This window comes from Apteryx mantelli, chromosome 14 (assembly GCF_036417845.1).
Source record: "Apteryx mantelli isolate bAptMan1 chromosome 14, bAptMan1.hap1, whole genome shotgun sequence".
In the NCBI taxonomy this organism is placed as follows: domain Eukaryota; kingdom Metazoa; phylum Chordata; class Aves; order Apterygiformes; family Apterygidae; genus Apteryx; species Apteryx mantelli.
In genome coordinates this window covers 8,286,654-8,304,998 of record NC_089991.1, presented here as the reverse complement: position 1 = coordinate 8,304,998, position 18,345 = coordinate 8,286,654, and the positions used below count along the sequence as shown (strand labels likewise).

The 18,345-nt window shown below is 42.3% G+C and overlaps 1 protein-coding gene across 1 annotated transcript in view; it reads right to left on the bottom strand.

Annotated features, from left to right (window-relative positions):
- Positions 1-18,345, bottom strand: part of ERGIC1 (endoplasmic reticulum-golgi intermediate compartment 1) — a 61,009-nt gene that overhangs the window by 33,497 nt on the left and 9,167 nt on the right. Inside the window, exon 2 of the mRNA XM_067304623.1 lies at positions 3,675-3,736. Within this exon, the coding sequence (XP_067160724.1) occupies positions 3,675-3,736 (62 nt within the window). The remainder of the gene's footprint in view (positions 1-3,674; positions 3,737-18,345) is intronic.

The following is an 18,345-nucleotide window of genomic DNA, read 5'->3' as shown; positions in this document are numbered from 1 at the left end:
GTGCTTCAGCTACTTATTTCATAGTGAAGGCCTTTATTTGCTTCCATGCAAACGTACAGTTCTCACAGCCCACGCTTGACAACTGTATTATATTTGGAAGAGTAGATTAAAGGCTGGAATCAAATAGAATAAAGCAATTAACATGGAAAGCTTAATTCAACTGCAAAAGCATTGCAATGTTCCAACAGAACTCTAAGGGCCATCAGAGACAGGCTTTCTTAAAACTCTACTGTGATAACACCATCAATACGTTGAAGGTTGCTGGCGTTAGACACACTGGAATACACTGCTGTTGGCTAATGAGAAACCCCCAAAGGATGGGGATACCTCCCATGCAACTTTTCAACACTGGCTTCTACAACCTAACCCTTTGTACGTATCCCTTCTGATACATAACTCCATCTATATACATGCCTGACACGTCCCTCCCCCCGCCCCAAGAAATGAAGGAAATGCAAAGCAAAGTGTTTAGCGCAGCATACAGAATGAGAACATGAATCCATTTCTATATTAAGGCATAAAGTTAATAGCATTTATTGTTCAATGAAACAAACTGCTATGAAGTGCGAGGAGCGGGTCTCGTTACAGATGCCATGTGAATCATAACTTTGATATTTCCTGATGTGTATTTAAAACTCCAGCCTCCACGCAGCATAGAGTATTTCTGGATAACATTACCATGTGTGCATACAACATGTGCATGCAAACTATGCATCCACATCGACTGTTAAGTAGCAAGATTGCTACAGCAGCTGCCTGAGCTGCAGGCCCCTCTCTCAAGAAGTCAGACTGCTCCTGTCCAGCCAGATGCCAGCTGTCAGACACCCAGGGCACATGCCACTGCTGTCTGCATACCCAAACATGGCCAGTTTGTCACCGGGCTAGCCAGGTCTGTTAGAATGGCTGTGTGCCAGCATCACAAACATCGCTAAACAGGGGTAGGGAGGCTTTTAAGGACTGGCACAAGCATCTGGTGGAACAGCAACAGCGGCAGCATGACTGGTTGAGTGGCACACATACCTCAATACTATCTAAAACAAGAGATTTCTACTGAGAAAAAGAATGCCCAACTACTGCACACATTTCAGGCAAGTCCACAGCAGTGGGTATGTTCTTCTAGGCAAACTTCACTCGACCAAATTACGGTGGACTGCTCCTGCTCCTCATTCCTACTAATGTCCAGCGGCTGGAAGGGTTGCCCCGCAGATCTCAAATACCTTGTATGCAGCATCCAGTGCAACTTAGGAAATTACAAAACCCTACATAGCAGAAAGACTCTCAGAAGCCCTCCAATTGGCTTCTGAACTTGCTAGCATTTGAGATTGCCTGCTCTTCTCCACCAAGAGAAAGTGATGCTCATTGAGCTACCTCCTTTCTCTCTGAGCTTCTTTCCAGGGAAGTTGGCCATCTTACTCCCAGTGGTTAGAAGCAGAATTGGTACTTTCCATTTCCTGTCTTCTATAATTTGATCTATTCTTTCTTCCATAACGCAAGCAGCATAGATGAATCAAACTTTTGAAAAGAGGCTTTTCTAGAATTCAAAAGAACCTGTAGAAATCCTGCAGTAAATCCATTCCCATTCCAGAAAGTCTTCAGTAGCAGAAGTCATACGGGACTTAAAGCCTCAGCAGAAATTGTGGGAAGGGCCCGGACTACTTTATATCTGCTCTGTAAACCTTGGAACACTTCAAGGAAGTCAAAGTGCAGCCGCAGCCATATCCATTTCACAGATTTCCAGCCCTCAAAGAGTTTTTGTGAGGCAGAACTTTCCCCTACCCCCAAGCTCCTAATATTATTAGGATCCGAATTCCCTGAAGCGTTTATCACAAAATCATTCAACCTTCCCAGGCTTCAAACTGGCATGGAAATGGGCTAGTCTCATTCACAGCCTCCTACAATACTCAAGATTACTGGCTTTCAAATTACAAGTCACAGGCTTGGTCAGACAGTCCATTATGAAAGCTGTACACAAGATCCTCACATACAGAGCCGCCAAAGTTTGCTGGCTGCCTGTGTGGTTCAAAAGCCTCTTTTGGTCAGAATGCTTATAGACAGGCTGATAGAAGGAGAACCAGTTAGAGAAGAAAATCAAAGCTTGAGAAGCTGCAAGTAACAATAGAGAGAAATAAGTCAGCTAATAATTTTAAGAGTCACAGCCTCCAAGCCTTTCCACAACAAACTTATCACTTAAGCTGTTTACTGTAGATCAGAGAGCCTAACACTGGATGGCCTTTGATGGTTTTTCTTTGTTTCTAAAACACGCTCCTTTGCAGGTGATTCATAACAAGACAAATTCTCAAAGGGAGCCCAGATACAGCGTGGGAATTCTTAGTTTCCAAAACAGAAGAGAAGGTAGGAACACTAACAAGTTCAAAGTGTTCTTTCAAAACACTAAATCTCATATGACTCTAAATTAGTAAACTGTTTCAAGCCCTTTATTCACAGTTTCAGCAAAACTAAATGGGAGTCAATATGCAAGTAACTCTGTTCTTGATCAGGAGAACATGGAGGACAAGGACTCTCAGAAAATAAATATTTAGAGTCACACACTATGTTCAGTGAGGAGTTTCCTTAGCTTACAAAAGACTTTGCTTTGTGTCCCATTGATTCGCCATTACTGACTCAGTTCTATTTGACGTCCGTTGTCACCAAGGGATATGACATCACTCACAGCAGCAATGACATACAAGGCTACTGACCCATCTACGAGAATGGATGAATGGAGCAAAACTACATGATCAAAGGAAGTCACTGTTCAATGGAACAGGAAAGCTCCATTAGGCATCTAATTACAGACTTGGCAGGACCAACTGATCAATGTTTACCGCTCTGCACAGTGCACTCATTGGTCATGATCGTGTGAAATTACATTACTCAGCCTACAGTCTCCCACCTCAGGCAGAGGAAGGAAGGAAAAGAGGCCCAAGGCAAGAGATTTGTATCAGCCAGAGTCTATGGATTGATACATGGGAGTGAGAGTGGATCATTGCTGGTGGATTCTGTCAAAGTAATTTTTCTTCTTTAAAAACATGACAAATAAAAGCAAAATAAAGCCTCTGCTCATTTATCCCAGCTACAATACCAGATGAATCCCCCGAGCACGTTGTCACAGAAGTCTGTCTCCCAATTCATATTCACCATTGGCCACTTGTGTGTTGCCATCCATCCTGCTCCCTCCCCACCCAGGCCCTAGACATCAGAACTTAAGTCTCTTTGGCAAGCAAGATGTGAATGCAACTGTCTTCAGCTGTTTTTCACCCTGACTGAGGGGATGCCCAACAATCAGAGAGAATTAAAAAATCCTGCAGTTCTCCCCTCCCCACCCAGTGTTTAGAGCAGACCTACAGCTCCTGTTCACAGAAGACACTAGCAAAAAGCTCTCTAGCCACTTCAGTAGCTAGCACAGTGGGTATTTCAGCTTTAGCTTTTAAGAGCTCCCTTTCATAACAACATATCTTTACCACTTTTTGTTATTAAGATTCTGAATCCATGCAGACTACTCCATCGTTTAGTACAACTTGACAGATTGGGCAAAATGAGCTGTCTCAGCAATAAAGGATACCCTTTCCAGCATTTAATATCCCTTTAAAAATATCCTCTAAGACAGAGAGGCCAAAGGATCTTTAATTTTAGACCAGGGGTACGCAAGGATAGCAAAGAGAAGTGCTACTTACTAATAGCCCCTGTGTAGGTTGGCTGTGTAAGGTCTTTTGGCACCTTCCTGTAGATGTCAAACCTGAAAGAGGAAAAGTAACAGCCATAAAACAGGTGGAACATTTCAATACATTTCATGTCCCCACAGCGATGAAAGATACTGAAGTTTTTCCATTCGGCTTTCCAATAGCATTTTTCAGTTCACAGAAGGTTATGAGATGGAAAACAAAACAAAACAAAAAAAACCATTTTCTTCTGTACAATTATGTAATCACGCTGCTTTTTGGCTCCAATTTCCAAAGCACTTCCCTCTACCTCCCTCTGCCTTGTTTTCATGGATCTTTGCAATCTGAACCGTTCATGATGCCAGGGGATAAGTCATGCTGGACAAGTTTACACAGACCACCGTAAAAGGAAAAGGATACTCTACAGGCTCCTGAATATAAAGAACTAAGCCTGGTCAAAAAAAAAAAAAAAAGAGAGAGAGAGAGAGAGAGAAAGACAGACAGACAGACAACCCCTAGATCTACGTTGCAGCTTGCAGTCTGTACCCTGGGCAGCCAGGGATTGCCAATACCAACGTCAGAAATCAAGGTGTTGAGATAAGAAACCTGCCCTTGGACACCGCATACACAAGAGAAATTAACTGAAAAAGTCTGCTATTCCCCCTGCAAAATCCAGTTTAATATTAGACTGTTGTTTTGATTCAGTCATATCTTTTAATATCCACCCGGCTCAGCTTTGCTATTTTAAACTCTCCATGGTTAAACTTTCATTGCCCTTCTGATGTTAGATGTATTATTTCCTACCACCTTGTGTTCCTCCATGGCCAGCTGCAATGCAGCTCTGACATCAGTTTTTCCACCACTCAATAAAAATTAATTAATGCATTAAAAACACACACACCCTAAAGTGGGAAGTGACTGGTTCTCCCCCCAAATAGACTTTTTTTGGACATACTGCTAGTGAGTAAAATTGGATGCTTTTTTCCAGCCCAGGAGGGGCATGAGAGACACTGCGTTCCAAATTCCCATTCTATACTGCAGCAAGATGAAACACCTCCATGTTTATTCAGTACTTCCTACTACATCAAATGCTATATTGAGAGTTCAAAAACGAGATCAGCTTTCTCTCCTTTACTCTGCGTCTGATTAGATCATCGATACAACTTGGAGGCACACAAGGTGAACAAAACAGCATTTGCCAAGCACGGGATCAGAAGGGCGCTGCTGCTATGTTTTGTTCAGGAGTTGAAGCTGGATGAAGAGAAGGTACGAGAAGGCAAGAGAGGTGGTATAATGAGACTTCAACCATCCCATTCAACACCTGAACATGCTATGAAATCACTTAACTGTTCCAACAACCTAGTGCCTCAGCTATGAAATGGGAAGAATACACTTCTCTAGGGTCTCATGAGGATGAGTTCAGGATCCACAGCGTTTTCAGATACAGTGCTGATGGGGCCATATAAGCAGGCAGAGAGAGCCAGCCCACTTGCCAACTGCACACAGTTCTTGTTCCTGTGATATAACTGACAGAGCATGCTGCACAGCATATGCATGGAGCTGTATGTTTTTGTGACTCCATCCACCGCCGTGTCCTAAACAGATTAGTAATATTGCTAAACGAAACAGTCCATTTATGGATCTGCAGCTTCCCTGCAAACATCTGGAAAGTGCTGTTTACATTCCTTCCACATACACCAAAGCAACAGCAGCAGATGATAAAGCAAGCCAGAGCGGCTGATGACTTCATGGTCTCCCAGGCGGAGGAAGTAGCTGATCTTCCTGCTCACAGCCCATTAAATGCTGAAAGCTGGCGTCGTCTCTCTAAAGTCACAACAATGGATCAACAAGGCTAAAAAAGCTGAGAGAGAAAGAGAGACAGAGCGCACATGAACACGCAAGAGCTTTTGAGTGTTAGTGAACATTTAGAAATAGGAAATAGCTCTACACTGGATCCAGTAAAAATAGCAGTGTGTGGATACTATAAAAGGAAGTCTGTTCTTATAACGAGAAGTATTTACTAGTTTTAAAATGATGAGCCATCACAGGATTCAGTAAAAATACCTAGCTTTTTAAATAACTCAGTGGAAAGTTGATGTCACAGCAGGAGTCTCTCCTCTCAGATTGCTATTTTCAACACATAAGTGACACCAAAAAAGAGTTTTACATTGTGAAAATAAGCTAGGAAGACAAGCAACATCAAACTCTTGACCAGACCAAGACACTATAGAAAGCTGAGCAATGGTTCCCAGCCACATTTATCTCCTGGCTTTAAGAGCTTAAAAGGCAGCTCACCATCTCCATTTGCTATTCCGCTTCCCATCTCTTCTACTACAATTTTATATTCCCTCTTTCTCTACTACAGTTACGCAGACCTAGAAAGAGATTTAAGCAAGCCTCTGGATCTAATTTGCTGGAGTTTTGAGAAAGATTGGGTCTATACTTCAAGGCTCAAGCCTCTCTGTAAGCACAGTACAGCATGTTTGCAACATTTGTCACATGAGATCCTTAAAACACTTTAAAGGACAGTTAATACCTGAGCGCAGTGAGTGTACACAGCTTGCTAAGCAAAGAACATAAGGCAAACAGCATCCCAGCCTTGAACTTAGTCTAGAGTCACATACAAGAACAGTACGGAACAACCCAGGAGGACAGCGTAAGACTATAACATGCATGTTTCACAGAATTAAAACATTTTTAGATAAGGGCAGACACTAAGGAGTAACTTGGAATCAAGAGTGAAAGAAACACACACAGTTAGCTACCTTCTGCTCACTGACACATAATACCACTAAGTCCAAGACACTACTGGATTAAAATAAGAAGGACTGGATCTTTACAAGTATCCTGTGGAAGTATTCATCTGTGCTGCAGGGCTTGGAAGAGACACGCTCTAGAGTAAGGGGGTTTATGCTTCGATCACGGAACAATACTCCTCAGGGTGCCAGGCATCTTCCCATAAAGGACCTGGTATGGGCCACAGCCTGAGAAAGCATAATTTATTTAGTCTGATCCATGACAGTGGAAACAGCAGTTGGGCTTAAGCGTTCAGAGAAGGGAAAGCTGGGAGCCCAAAAGGACAGCAGTGTTGCACTTTAAAGAGATTGATGGCTATGCCGGCATGGTCAGGGAACAGAGAGAAAGCTTGGAATTAAAGGAAGATGAAAACTGCATGGGATTCAATGACAGCTTGAAGGGTAAGTTTGTGAGACACCAGAGGGATTAGATTCCAGCAGTAAGTAGAGGATGGAACCCCAAACAAAGCCCTAATTAATTACAAATAATTCTAATAAATCACTAAATAAAGCAAACTTCTCATACAAATCTGTGAGGTTGACAAGTTATTGTAACAGGAAACCTTAAAGCCCCAAGAGGTCAGAGATCTGTGAAAGCCACAGGGTTAAAATCTGATCAACTTCTAGGCTCCACCAGGCAAACTCCTCTCCTTTTGCAACTAGCTTCTTGCCTACATCATAGGGCTCAAAGCAATTTTAGGGGATCACTTAAACTGTCCTGGGAAGAGGAAAGAATGCAGATTAGGCATCACAGATGATTTGTAATGTGTGAGGGAGGAGGCCATGGAGTTGTATGTATGGAAAGGGGAACAGGTTTTACTTGCCCTCGGGCCAGATATTCCTGCAAGCACCTGCAGTAAAAATTCCAATAAGCCTCAAAGTCCCAGCAGCATTGGTCATTTGGAAGAATATCTATACTCCAGGAACAGAGAGGAACCTTGTGCTCTGTATCATAAAAGCTGCTTTACAGATTTCTGATACTGGCACATTCAAAGCAGTGGAAGATATTACTTACACTGGAGCAAGACTGGATGTTCAGAAAGGAAATCAATACCAGCCAGCTCATAACACAGTGAGGCACACCGTGTTACACTGAGAATATCCATTTTGGTATTCTTGTAGTCATATCCTAAATGACTGTGAGATAAATTAGGTTGCAGATTTACAGCATGTTCACTATTTCCCAGCAATTGCTAAGTGAACTCTCTTAACTTGTAGTATTTGTAGCAGTTTTCCACTTTCACAGAGGGATACATTACTTTACACTTAGAAAGCAGGCACATGGGCAGTTTCCATAGGATGATTAGCATGTTATTTTAATATCTAGCTTTTGGCAACTGCTTTTCTGAGTAAAGGAAGAAAAGACTTGCAAGGAGAAGTAATATCTTTGAGTCAAATCAACCGACATAGCTGGAGGGTGAGAACAACAAGCTTTTCAATAGGAAAGCTCTTCCTTCAGGTCTTGCATATCCTTATAAAGGGAGGGCTGGACCTTGGAATACTAGAATACCAGGCTAAAGATAGAAACAGGCTGTCATAAATATAACAAAGCAAATTCTAGACACATCTAGTGTATCTACTGTCTTTTCTCTCAATGGAGAGCCCAGTCACAACCACAGAGAAAAAAAAAAGGCTGTTTAATAATCTGACTTTCATCAGAACCAACATTCATAACTAACATCAGGGACTGCTACAACACTCCTTTTTCATGCCCAGTGTTGAAAGGACATAACCAGAAACTCTCTCACCTCCTTGACTGAAATGTCGACCAACTGGTCAGACAGCATTTTGAAGAGCAGCAGCACTAGGATGGTTCTTAAAAGGGCCCAAGCAGAGAATCCACAAACCTTAGAACAATTAAATGAGGTCTGAGGCTGAACTACGGCTGTCTGATTGCCAGGTGTGCAACAGCTCTCAGAAACACAGAAATTACATGTTTCGTCTCATCTTCTTGCAGTTGCACAAGCGGATGGCAAGCTAAAACTGTGGATTGGCATGCCTCAATGGAGCCAAAAGGACGGCACATGCAAAGTGCTATTAAGTAACAGATGGACTTCAATATTGGAAGTCCAAACTATATCCAGACTAAAGTGGGCTGTTGCTTTTCAAACATTTTTCTTTCTATAGAGATATATGCTCTTCCTGTTCAGTTTTCAGGATTTCTTAGAGCTATAGAAAGCATCGAAGTGCTTCACCAGCCACAGTCAGATGCAGTACCACTCATCTGAACGGGACGAACAACTATGTCTGAGGCTGGCTAAGCAGAGGCAATGGTAGGTCAAACCCAACAGAATGAAGCAAGTTGACATCATCAGCCCTGGGGTGATTCCTGACTTTCCTTTCAAATCTACCTGATAGACAGTGCAACATGGGTGACAAAGAGGGCAGATGACGTCTACCCAAATACCGTTTTTTTTCCTAGAGTGGATACTTCAAATGGCTGCCCTGCAAATGGGGATGAGTTCACCCCTCAGCAGGAGCTGCCAGAGGTAGAGCTTCCTGTCAGGGCACACTTTATAAACACCTACAAAGTTTCAAGCATCAGTATTTCTTGGAAATATTTAAGGAAGTGAAGTACTAAATACATCATTTCACTGAAGAGTACTACCTCCCTGAACAGATAAATCCTGACTGATATCCTTGGAGCCTGAAAGGGGCTTCAACAGCCAGAGAAGCCCACCTCACAGCCACAAGCTGCAAGCTTTGTAGTTCACTTCAAAGCACCCACGGCAGCCTATACACCTGTCCTTACAACAAATTTTCTGGGAAACTATTCCTCTCTTAATAAGTAAGGATTCTCTTCCCCATCCGGTACCGGATTATGCCGGCATGGCTTGGTAGCTTGCCACTGGCATGAGGTGGGTTCTATAGCTAAGACGACAACACTGACAGGATCCTTACCCTTGGGAATGCATCTTCTAGAGTTTAGTTTTCCACCTACTATTGATTTTCCACTTACTATTGAGTTTACATGAGTGTGAAACCATTAAAAATAATTTCAGAGACTCCATAATATGTCATAGGAGACTAGTGGAATTATTTCAAGATATGGAAACAGAGGTAGCTTATCACACTAGTAAGTTACAGATAAATGGATGAAGCATTTCAAAGACATTCTAGTGCCGCTTTCAAACTGCTGTAGGAAATGCCTTATAAGACAAGGAGGAAAAAAGATAGCACATAACTAAGTAGACTTTTAGGGAAGAGTTGCCAACATTTAATCTAACCTGAAAAGTTTCTTGTTCAGAGAAGATTCATATGAATCTAACTCTTGTACAGAAACATATCAGGAGACTAGCTTAAGCTCCTATAGAGGCTCTGTGTTTTTCACAGAGCGCACAAAGCCACGTCGTTGCATTCTCAAGATCCAAGCAAATACTTCACTGACAGGCACAGCGTATGAATTTAAACAGACACACACATACAAAGCGTTCTCCTCCACCCTTTGGGGGCTTTTAAAACACACACGGTGCCACCCAGCTCCCTGCCAGCCATGAGTCAGGGCACTAGGATCTGGCTCGCAGACGAAACAAAGAAAAGGTAAAGCAGAGCACGAAGAGCAGACACGGCGGCAGCACAGGCGAACAGCATCTTGCTGCACCACGCTGTCAGCAACCTGGCACTCAGGCAGCAGCCCAGTGTCCTGTTCACAGGGGTCACGCACGAGCCGAAACCGCTCTGAGTATTATTCTGTCTCAAGAGAGGGTCACGAAGTGCTACAGCAACATCTCTGTAAGATATTGTTACCTCTTTCACAAGCTAGAAGTAAAGAACTTGAGGCAATACAAGAAAGCAGTACTTGTAAGCAGTGCTAACTAGACAGTGGCTAAATTCAAGCAGCTTCATAGCAAAGGGGAACCTTGACATCTCGAGGAGTTCACATCAGAGAAGGAGGAACACGAAGTCCTCCTTCAGCTTACAGCAGTTATTGCATATAGCAACTCTCAAGCATGCAGAGCCCTCACTGGCACAGGAAGGAGAGGAAAGAAAGGGGCAATGCATTAGCCGTGTTACCTAAGCCAGACTTTCAGAGCTCACCACAATAGCTTATAAATCTCCCTATAATCCTGATCCACTGTGTCAAGTCACTGCAAAGAGAGAGCAGATGCTTTAGCTTTGTCTGTGGTGCACTGAAAGCTACCTTTGGGGTGAGAAGCAGTGGAACATTTCCATGTACCTTTCCGCAAGGTCTGTTCTCATTGCTTTCATGGGGGGGCCAGGGGAAGAAGGTTGCTTTGTAAATCTTGGGCTGTATTTTAGATTCTAGTTAACCCAGTAAAAGTGCAACACATTTACATATGGCACTCGGTCACAGAGCAGAATTTAGGCACTGTAAAACACTTAGTCGGCAGCAATGCTGACGTCTGCAAACGGATTAATTTTCCGCCCTTTCCCCTCTTCACATTATTCAGAAATGTAGCTTTCATGCTTACAAAAGGGGAAAAAACATTTTTGTTCTTTAAGCAGACTATATTACTCCCAAGAAAAACTGAATATTGAAACATTAGTCTTCTTTCTGAAGCATACTGGTGGTATGGTAGGTAGTTCTGTAGCATGTACAGGAGGAAGGTGCCTAGAAGACATGATCATTCAGTTACAGCAAATTACATTTCAGATGTCAAAGATGATTAAAAAATTGGTATCAGGGCTGACATTCCACCTTTGGCAGGTCAATGACAGCGTAAATGCATCATGTCATCTTGTCACAGCAGTGAGGGTCCATGGCTGTGATTCATACAGAAGAATGTGGGTGTTGAAATAACACTTAATTCTCCACCTCCTGCGTTAACCAGCTTTTGGAAGAGGCATCTATTTTTCAACAGACCCCACATTTGAAGTTGAGGTCACTAATTCCTGGTGACATTACTCATTCTCAGTAGCTAGTCCAGTGCACATTGAAAAACCACCTCATTTTTACTAAACATCAGTAACTTTGAGATCTATTCAAAAAAAGAATTGAACTAGTTCTACTGAACCAATTTGCTTCATTTACAAGTAAGTCTACTTGAAGTGACTTGCACGTACAGCATATTTTACAGCGAAAAATGTAAGTTCACTATGTAAGTTCACTATTAAGTTAACCAAAGAATTGAAAATTCTTCAGCAGATTTGACTAAATAGGACAAAGAAGGTATTACCGAGTACAGATCCCCCCAAAAATATATTTTTTGAAAATACTGTAAAGATTATCTTAAGCTACAGCAATAAGAAATTTGGAGAACTGCAGAGCCAATGTTTGTATTCCAGCGTGCTGCAGATTGGAGATCCAGTGCTGGAGAAGGGCTCATTCATCCTAAGCAGGCAGTGACACCTCTTCCATCATAATCCATCACATATAAGTGTCTCCTGAAGAGAGGAAAAGAGTGTGGGGGAGATCTCCTAGGGCTTTCCAAGATACAGGGATAAGAAACTCTGAATAAGAAAAAGCCAACTGGTGAAGCCTTGTAGTCTGAACTGTCCCAAAGGGTGTTTAGGGTCAGTTAAATCTACATCCCCGATTGCTTCCTTCTTGGTAAGACACATCACTGCTCAAAGAAACAGAGAACCAAAAAAAGAGAAAGGCAAGGCATCCACGACACATACCCAAATGGATGGGCTGTTTTTTTGAAGAAACAAAGCACAATCCCCCGTCAAGCTAGGACCAATTCCGTGATCAACAAAACCACTCACTCAAACATCATCCCAATTTTAAACTATACAGCACAAAGGAGCAGAGAAATGAAACCCCATCTTCAGTGGCAGCCTGCACCTCAGTGGGAGGCTGCAGGGCACTGATACTCAGTATATCGCTCAGATTTTTCTCGACATTTTTACGCCATTTGCAAAGACACAGTGGCTTCCCTCTTCTCACATAGTATTTACATATTTACAATACAGGTTAATTCACTCTCAAGACAGCTGAATAAGTCAGAAAGCAGGAATAAGTCTGTCTTTTCAGAACCTCTTTGAAAGCAAGACTGCATCACTAAATCCGCTGATCCATTTGTATACCTAGAAAGTAAGCTCTGAAACCTGGCACGGCAGCTGACACTGAATTTGTAGGCCAAGCTATCTAGTCTATAATATAAAACAAGGTTAGGCTGCCCTTTTAACAACCACTTCATCCAAGAAGTGTTCCCCTGCCAACATGCAAGGGGATATAAGTTGGTTAAAACAGTTCTCAAAACTTGTTTCGCCTTGGGCTTCTGCCCACACGCTGGTGAATGTGCTTAGCCAGTCTAACAGCAAGTAGCACGGTTCCTGCAAACAGTAGCGAGACTGAAGTGCAATATTGTTGGTGGTGTTTTTTCCCATTCATCAAGCCCTTCTTGCAAACAAAAGAAAAATGAGCCAGAGTATGGCCGCAGGCCTCAAATATCAATAATTCAACAAGAATTCAATTTTTCCACACATACGCCAATTCCTGACTAACCCAGGAAAGAGCATGCCTGTTGCTTACACAGTCCATTCATTAAGTACTCCTCAGCAACTGGGAGTTATAAGGCAGAAGAGGGAATTTCTACCATTACACACTGTACTTGCCACGTTCAAGTAGCACATGCAGATTAGCTACATTAACTTTTAGAAAATTCATTCTTGGAGGGGGGAAAAAGGTGCTTTATGTCACAATAAGATCAAGCAGTTTATCTGTCGATTAAACTGTTTTTTTGGTTTTTTTTTTCAGATGGGTAAGAAAACTGTGGCATGGTGCATTTCTAGGAGCAGATACTCACTCATTACGAACCACAGCCTTTGGCAGCCAAATCTATCCCAGCATTCATTTTATCTTCAGTGAGAGTCATCTTCAGGCAGCTCTGGCTGATAACAGGTTAGAAAGCATCTAGTGTCTTCTCCTCTTTGTGAGCATTTACCATTTAGACTTTTTAAATAAACTCATTTTAGGCTACATCCTTCTGAATAACACCGTGCTCTTTAACCACTCCATGCAGCCTCTTTAATTGCTCCATGTAGGCACTGGTGAATACAGTCAACTAACAATTTCTATTCAGCTGTCACGGAAGAGAAATCATCTTTAATTTTGAGGAGGATTAATTTAGCTTGGAGACAGGGACATAACCTTGGGATTTGTCACTCTACACACTCTTATTCTACCTTTTATTGTCACCTATCTGCCTCCTCAAACACTTCTGTTTTATTGTTATATTACAGACGTGATTCAGAGAGCAGAGATGGTTGGCTCAGTCACTTCTGTTTGGTTCCCCATAGGGGCTATAGATCTGATGCACAGAGACAACCAGCTCTTCCCACAAGACTTGTGTAGCTGTACCTATTTTTAAGCTTGCCATTTCATGACAGAAGAGTTGCATTAGCAGTTTAGGAAATCAAGGCGGGGATAAAACAGAGAGAGAGGAAAATGAGCAATTCTCCTCTCAACCCTACCTTAGGAAACATGTTCAAGCGCACATGAACTGAGCTGGAACAGTGGCCCTGCAGATTTCGACTGGTCCATAGTACAGGCTACCACACAACTTTCTTTCTTCAAATTACTGCTGCTGCTGCTACCACCTCTGGAAGACGCACCCCGAGAGTCAGCAGAGGAGTTTATGGACTATGGGTGATTCAATACTTGCTGCTATTAAGATTCTTAACCAAGATGCCACTTAACACTTAGAATCTAGCAATGCACTTTGCATAAAATGCTTCACCATTTACAAGTAGGACATTGGAAGCAGGAAGAAACTTGGTCATTACAAATACAAGCTGGATTAAGTCCACCTGACATTAAAGAATGCGTGAATAGACTCAGTTTTCTCTCTCCAATAAAATTTTAGCAAAGGTGGGTGTCACAGAGGGGAGATCAGAATCCAGTCACTGTGTTTCTCTCAGAAGCTTCTTTCTGCCCCCCAAAAACCATCAGTGTAACTTTGAGGCAGAAGGAAAAAAAGAAGTAAGATGCCTCATCTGCTATCCTCCATGTGAATTCACAGAATAAAAACGAAGCTAGGAAGAGACTGTTGTCAGAATAAGATCAGTCAGGCTGGAGACTAATGGCAGAAGGAGCACACCCTTCTTTTAGTCCCCAGGGTATTTTTAGAGAAACCTTCCCACTGAAGGCATGCTGTGCTGTGTCAAGGAGCATTTATAGCCTGGTGATATGCTGGTTGCTTGGACAAAGATGTCCATCACCTAACCAAAGCTTAAAAATCAGAAGTACAACATGTGTAAGAGACAACCTGCCTCCCCAACAGCTGGAGGTACTGTGGGATCTCTGCTCACGGAAGTGTTTCGAAAGCTACACGAAGCAGCTCGGCAAACGGGCCAGGCTACAAAAGCGCTCACTGAAACACACGCCAACTGCGCTCCCCTTCCACCTCTCCATTTTCCACATCAGCAATACGAAGGAAAACAGATTCTCAGGCTGTAAGGCTGTAACTGCTAAGATTGGGAAGGAAAAAAATTGCTGCCCCAGAACTTTAAATCTCAGTGCTTCTTCAATCGAGACAGACATTAAAAAAAAAGAGAGAGATTATGAGGTACTAGAAAAAATATGAAAAATTAGAAAGATATACAGAATGCTCCAGTGCTACTAGGAGAACAAAAGGTTTCTAACCACACCTACAAAAAAAAAAGAAAAAAGAAAAAAAATCACTCAGCTAAGCGCTTTTAAAAAAAAAAGTTGTTTAATAGGCAGCAACTGTTCCTCTGTTTCCTTGGGTCACTGCTCTGAAATAATGACTTTGGAACAATTCAGCCCTGCTTTGTCAATAAGGCTGCCTGAACAGCCTTTGAACACCGGGCAGTAAGAGCAGGTCTGGCAGTGCCAACTGAACTGCACGAGCTGCTGTGCATTCAACCACGGGTAGTCATTGTGGTAGCTTTTAACCTCTTCAGAGGACATTTAACTCTAAATAAAAACAAGCAGGCTTATGCGTATGCCTTTACTCCACCGAACGCAGGCAGGTACCTCTATCATGGCGCGTACCTTCCCGGCTTTGTTCTTTTCCACGAAGCACATTAGACACTCACAGTAAGATCTTTAAAAGCAAAGCTGTTACTTTCGTATAATGGGCAAATCTAAAAACACCAATTTAGTTTTCAATGTGACTGTTCGAGCTGAGCGAAATGCAAAAGGTAGAACAAACAGCACAGCTGAGTCAGGTTTGCACACATAGTGCTCTTTCAATTAATAAAAGACCATCTACTTAAAAAAAAATAAAAAACACAAATAAAATCCCAGTCATCTGTCTGAACTTGGGGGGGGGAGCTGTTTCTGTTCACAGTTGTTAAAACCATACCCGGAACTAATGTGACCAAGATCAGCAAGAAAAAAGCTAAATTGATTTTATTTAACAGTGTAACAGCGGGCTGACTCCTAGGGTTTGCAGAGATGGCCTGAAAGACCAGCTACCCCATTCCAGGTGCCTAAAGACAGAACTGTGAAATAACCAAGCAGTAAAGAAGATGGTCCTGGAGAAGGGTTAGCATCTGGGACAAAGATGATAAAGGAACAAGTGGAGCAAGACTCCCCTCTGCCTAGAGACCCGGAGAGGGGTTGGACATTATCAGGAACTCCCGGGAGAGAGGAGAGGAATGAGTACATGGCTGGACTGCTGACACCCAAGCAGACTACCCAGAGATTTTTGTGGGCAGGACTGGGTAGCCCAGATGTCTGAAAGCTGCTACAAAAAGTCAGAACTGGTCTGATCAGCAGTTTGGAGTAAACCTCTACATTAAAAAAAAGCAGGGGCTTGAGAGAAGATGCAATCTCTGAGTATGAGCACTAAAGACTCCTAAACAACGGAGAGAGGGAACCTATCTGAAGGGCTGTTATGGAGAGACTCAAGGAGCAAAGAGAAAGTGCACTAAAAAAAAGAGAGTAAATGAGGCATATCCTGGAGGAAGAAAATACTGTTTCCAGCCTCTAGACTACCCAGGCGTTCTTTCAGGAACCAAGGGAAGAGCTGAAAGAAGAAAACCTCCAAAATAATGTCATGATGAGAGAGGGTCTGTTTCTCCCAGGAATCTGGGAAAGAGCACTAAAGCCAAACAACAAGATTTATGGAGTAAAACTTCTGTCAGAACTACTCTCTAGGATTATTTTGTTTTGTTTTTAATTAGGAAAACTTCAAGAACGGCACGTCTTTTTAAGTAAAACTTCTCTTACTGACTTTTAAAAAGCAGTGACTTCCAACTGCCTCTGCTTATTCAACTTCTTATGGCCCCTGCTGCACCCATTCTGGACACCAATACGGAATCTTGGTCTACAAATCTGTCAAAGAGGAATTTCTCAGCACCCGTAAATTCACTCTAAAACATATTTCATAGGGCATTGACAAATGCCTTATCCTAATACCTTTAACATCCATCGGAAGCATTAATTCTTCCCTTTTTAGGGAGAAATATTAGCTCAAGATTTCATTCTGAAATCCTTTCTTTAGAACATGCTGCTTTTCTTCCCATCAAAAGGCAAGTTACTGCTCTGACAACCCTGGAAGAACACTTAGCTCTTACATAATACAGCATAGATGAAAAGCAATTATTCCTCCAACAAAGCAGGTGAAATCCATCACCCCTGTTTTATAGAGTGGGAAACAATGAGAGGAAATCAGCAGGAGGGAAACAAAGTAGGAATTACTGACTCTGAATGCTTCACTTCGCAATTGTCAATTCTTTGTTTAAATGAAATTTCTATGTTTCCTGTCTGATGGCAGATGAGAACATAATGTGCAGAGAGCAGCTCAGGACAGCTTCTGGGACAGAGCTGCACTGTGATCCCATGGATGCGATGCCAAAGGGGGAGCCAACAGACCTGAATTCTGTTCCGCTCCCGGCACTGACTCACTGTGTAATTTTTGTTCCAGTCAATTAAATCTTCCTTCCTCAGCTTCTTCATTTTGCAGAGTGGCACCTGATGGCATTTGCCCACTTTTCATCATTGAAATTTACAGACAAAAAGCGCCATAAAAGTATGAAGTATTACTGATCAAAGACCCAGCTTCTTTGAAGGTCCCTACAAAGAAAGCTCCAGGAAGAGGGGTTCATGAGAACAAATCAGACATGCATTGCAGAATCTGAGCCTTGGTTCAATAACACGGTTGTGCCTAGAGTGCAGGTTTAAGAACAATCTTGATCAGGAATGCTGTCCTGAATCAGGACCCAACCTTTGAAGCGTGTGTAAACTAAAATAAGTGATCCTGCTAATGTAAGTTTACACGTGGAAAGCAAACACAGAATATGTAGCTATCAAAGCTTGGCCCTGAATGCGAGTTCAAGGTGCAAATATAGATTCAAAGTAGGACGAATAAACCGATACCTACAAATACCAACCAGTTATTAACACATTTTATAAGATGAACACCTGCGTAACAGCAGATAATACACAAACACCATTAAGCAATCAGCTAGTCCTCATTTACACACAATAGGGTATTAACACACATACTGTAGAGTCCAGTTTTAACGGACAAACTCTTAAGGCTTCAAAATTTCATTGAAAACTCTTATTCCTGAACTACTTTAAGCAAGTTCTGATATGAAAGGGACAGGACAAGGAAGTTAATCTAGCTTATCTGCACTGCAAACAGATGGAGATCGGAATTTTCAAATTACGTCTGATTGACATTTCACTCCTAACATCTCACCATTTTTCAAAGCATACTCCTCCAATAGTTTTTTTTTTTTTTTTCCTTTGACCTGCTGACTCCCTACACTTTTAGGCCCAGAAGTGAAACACAGGAATAGGTATCCTTGCCAGCCAGCTCCTCCCTCTTAATTCCAGTTCCAAGAACATAATGAAACTACCAGAGGAAGTTTCTGAAACAAGGAGGAGTACTGAGAACAAGCAAACAAGGTTAGCTATGAGGACTGTCATTCATTATATAATTCAGCCCTTGGGTAACTGGACACTTAGGGAAAGGGGCCGAGAGAACCTGCTGCTGCTCAGCAGCAGT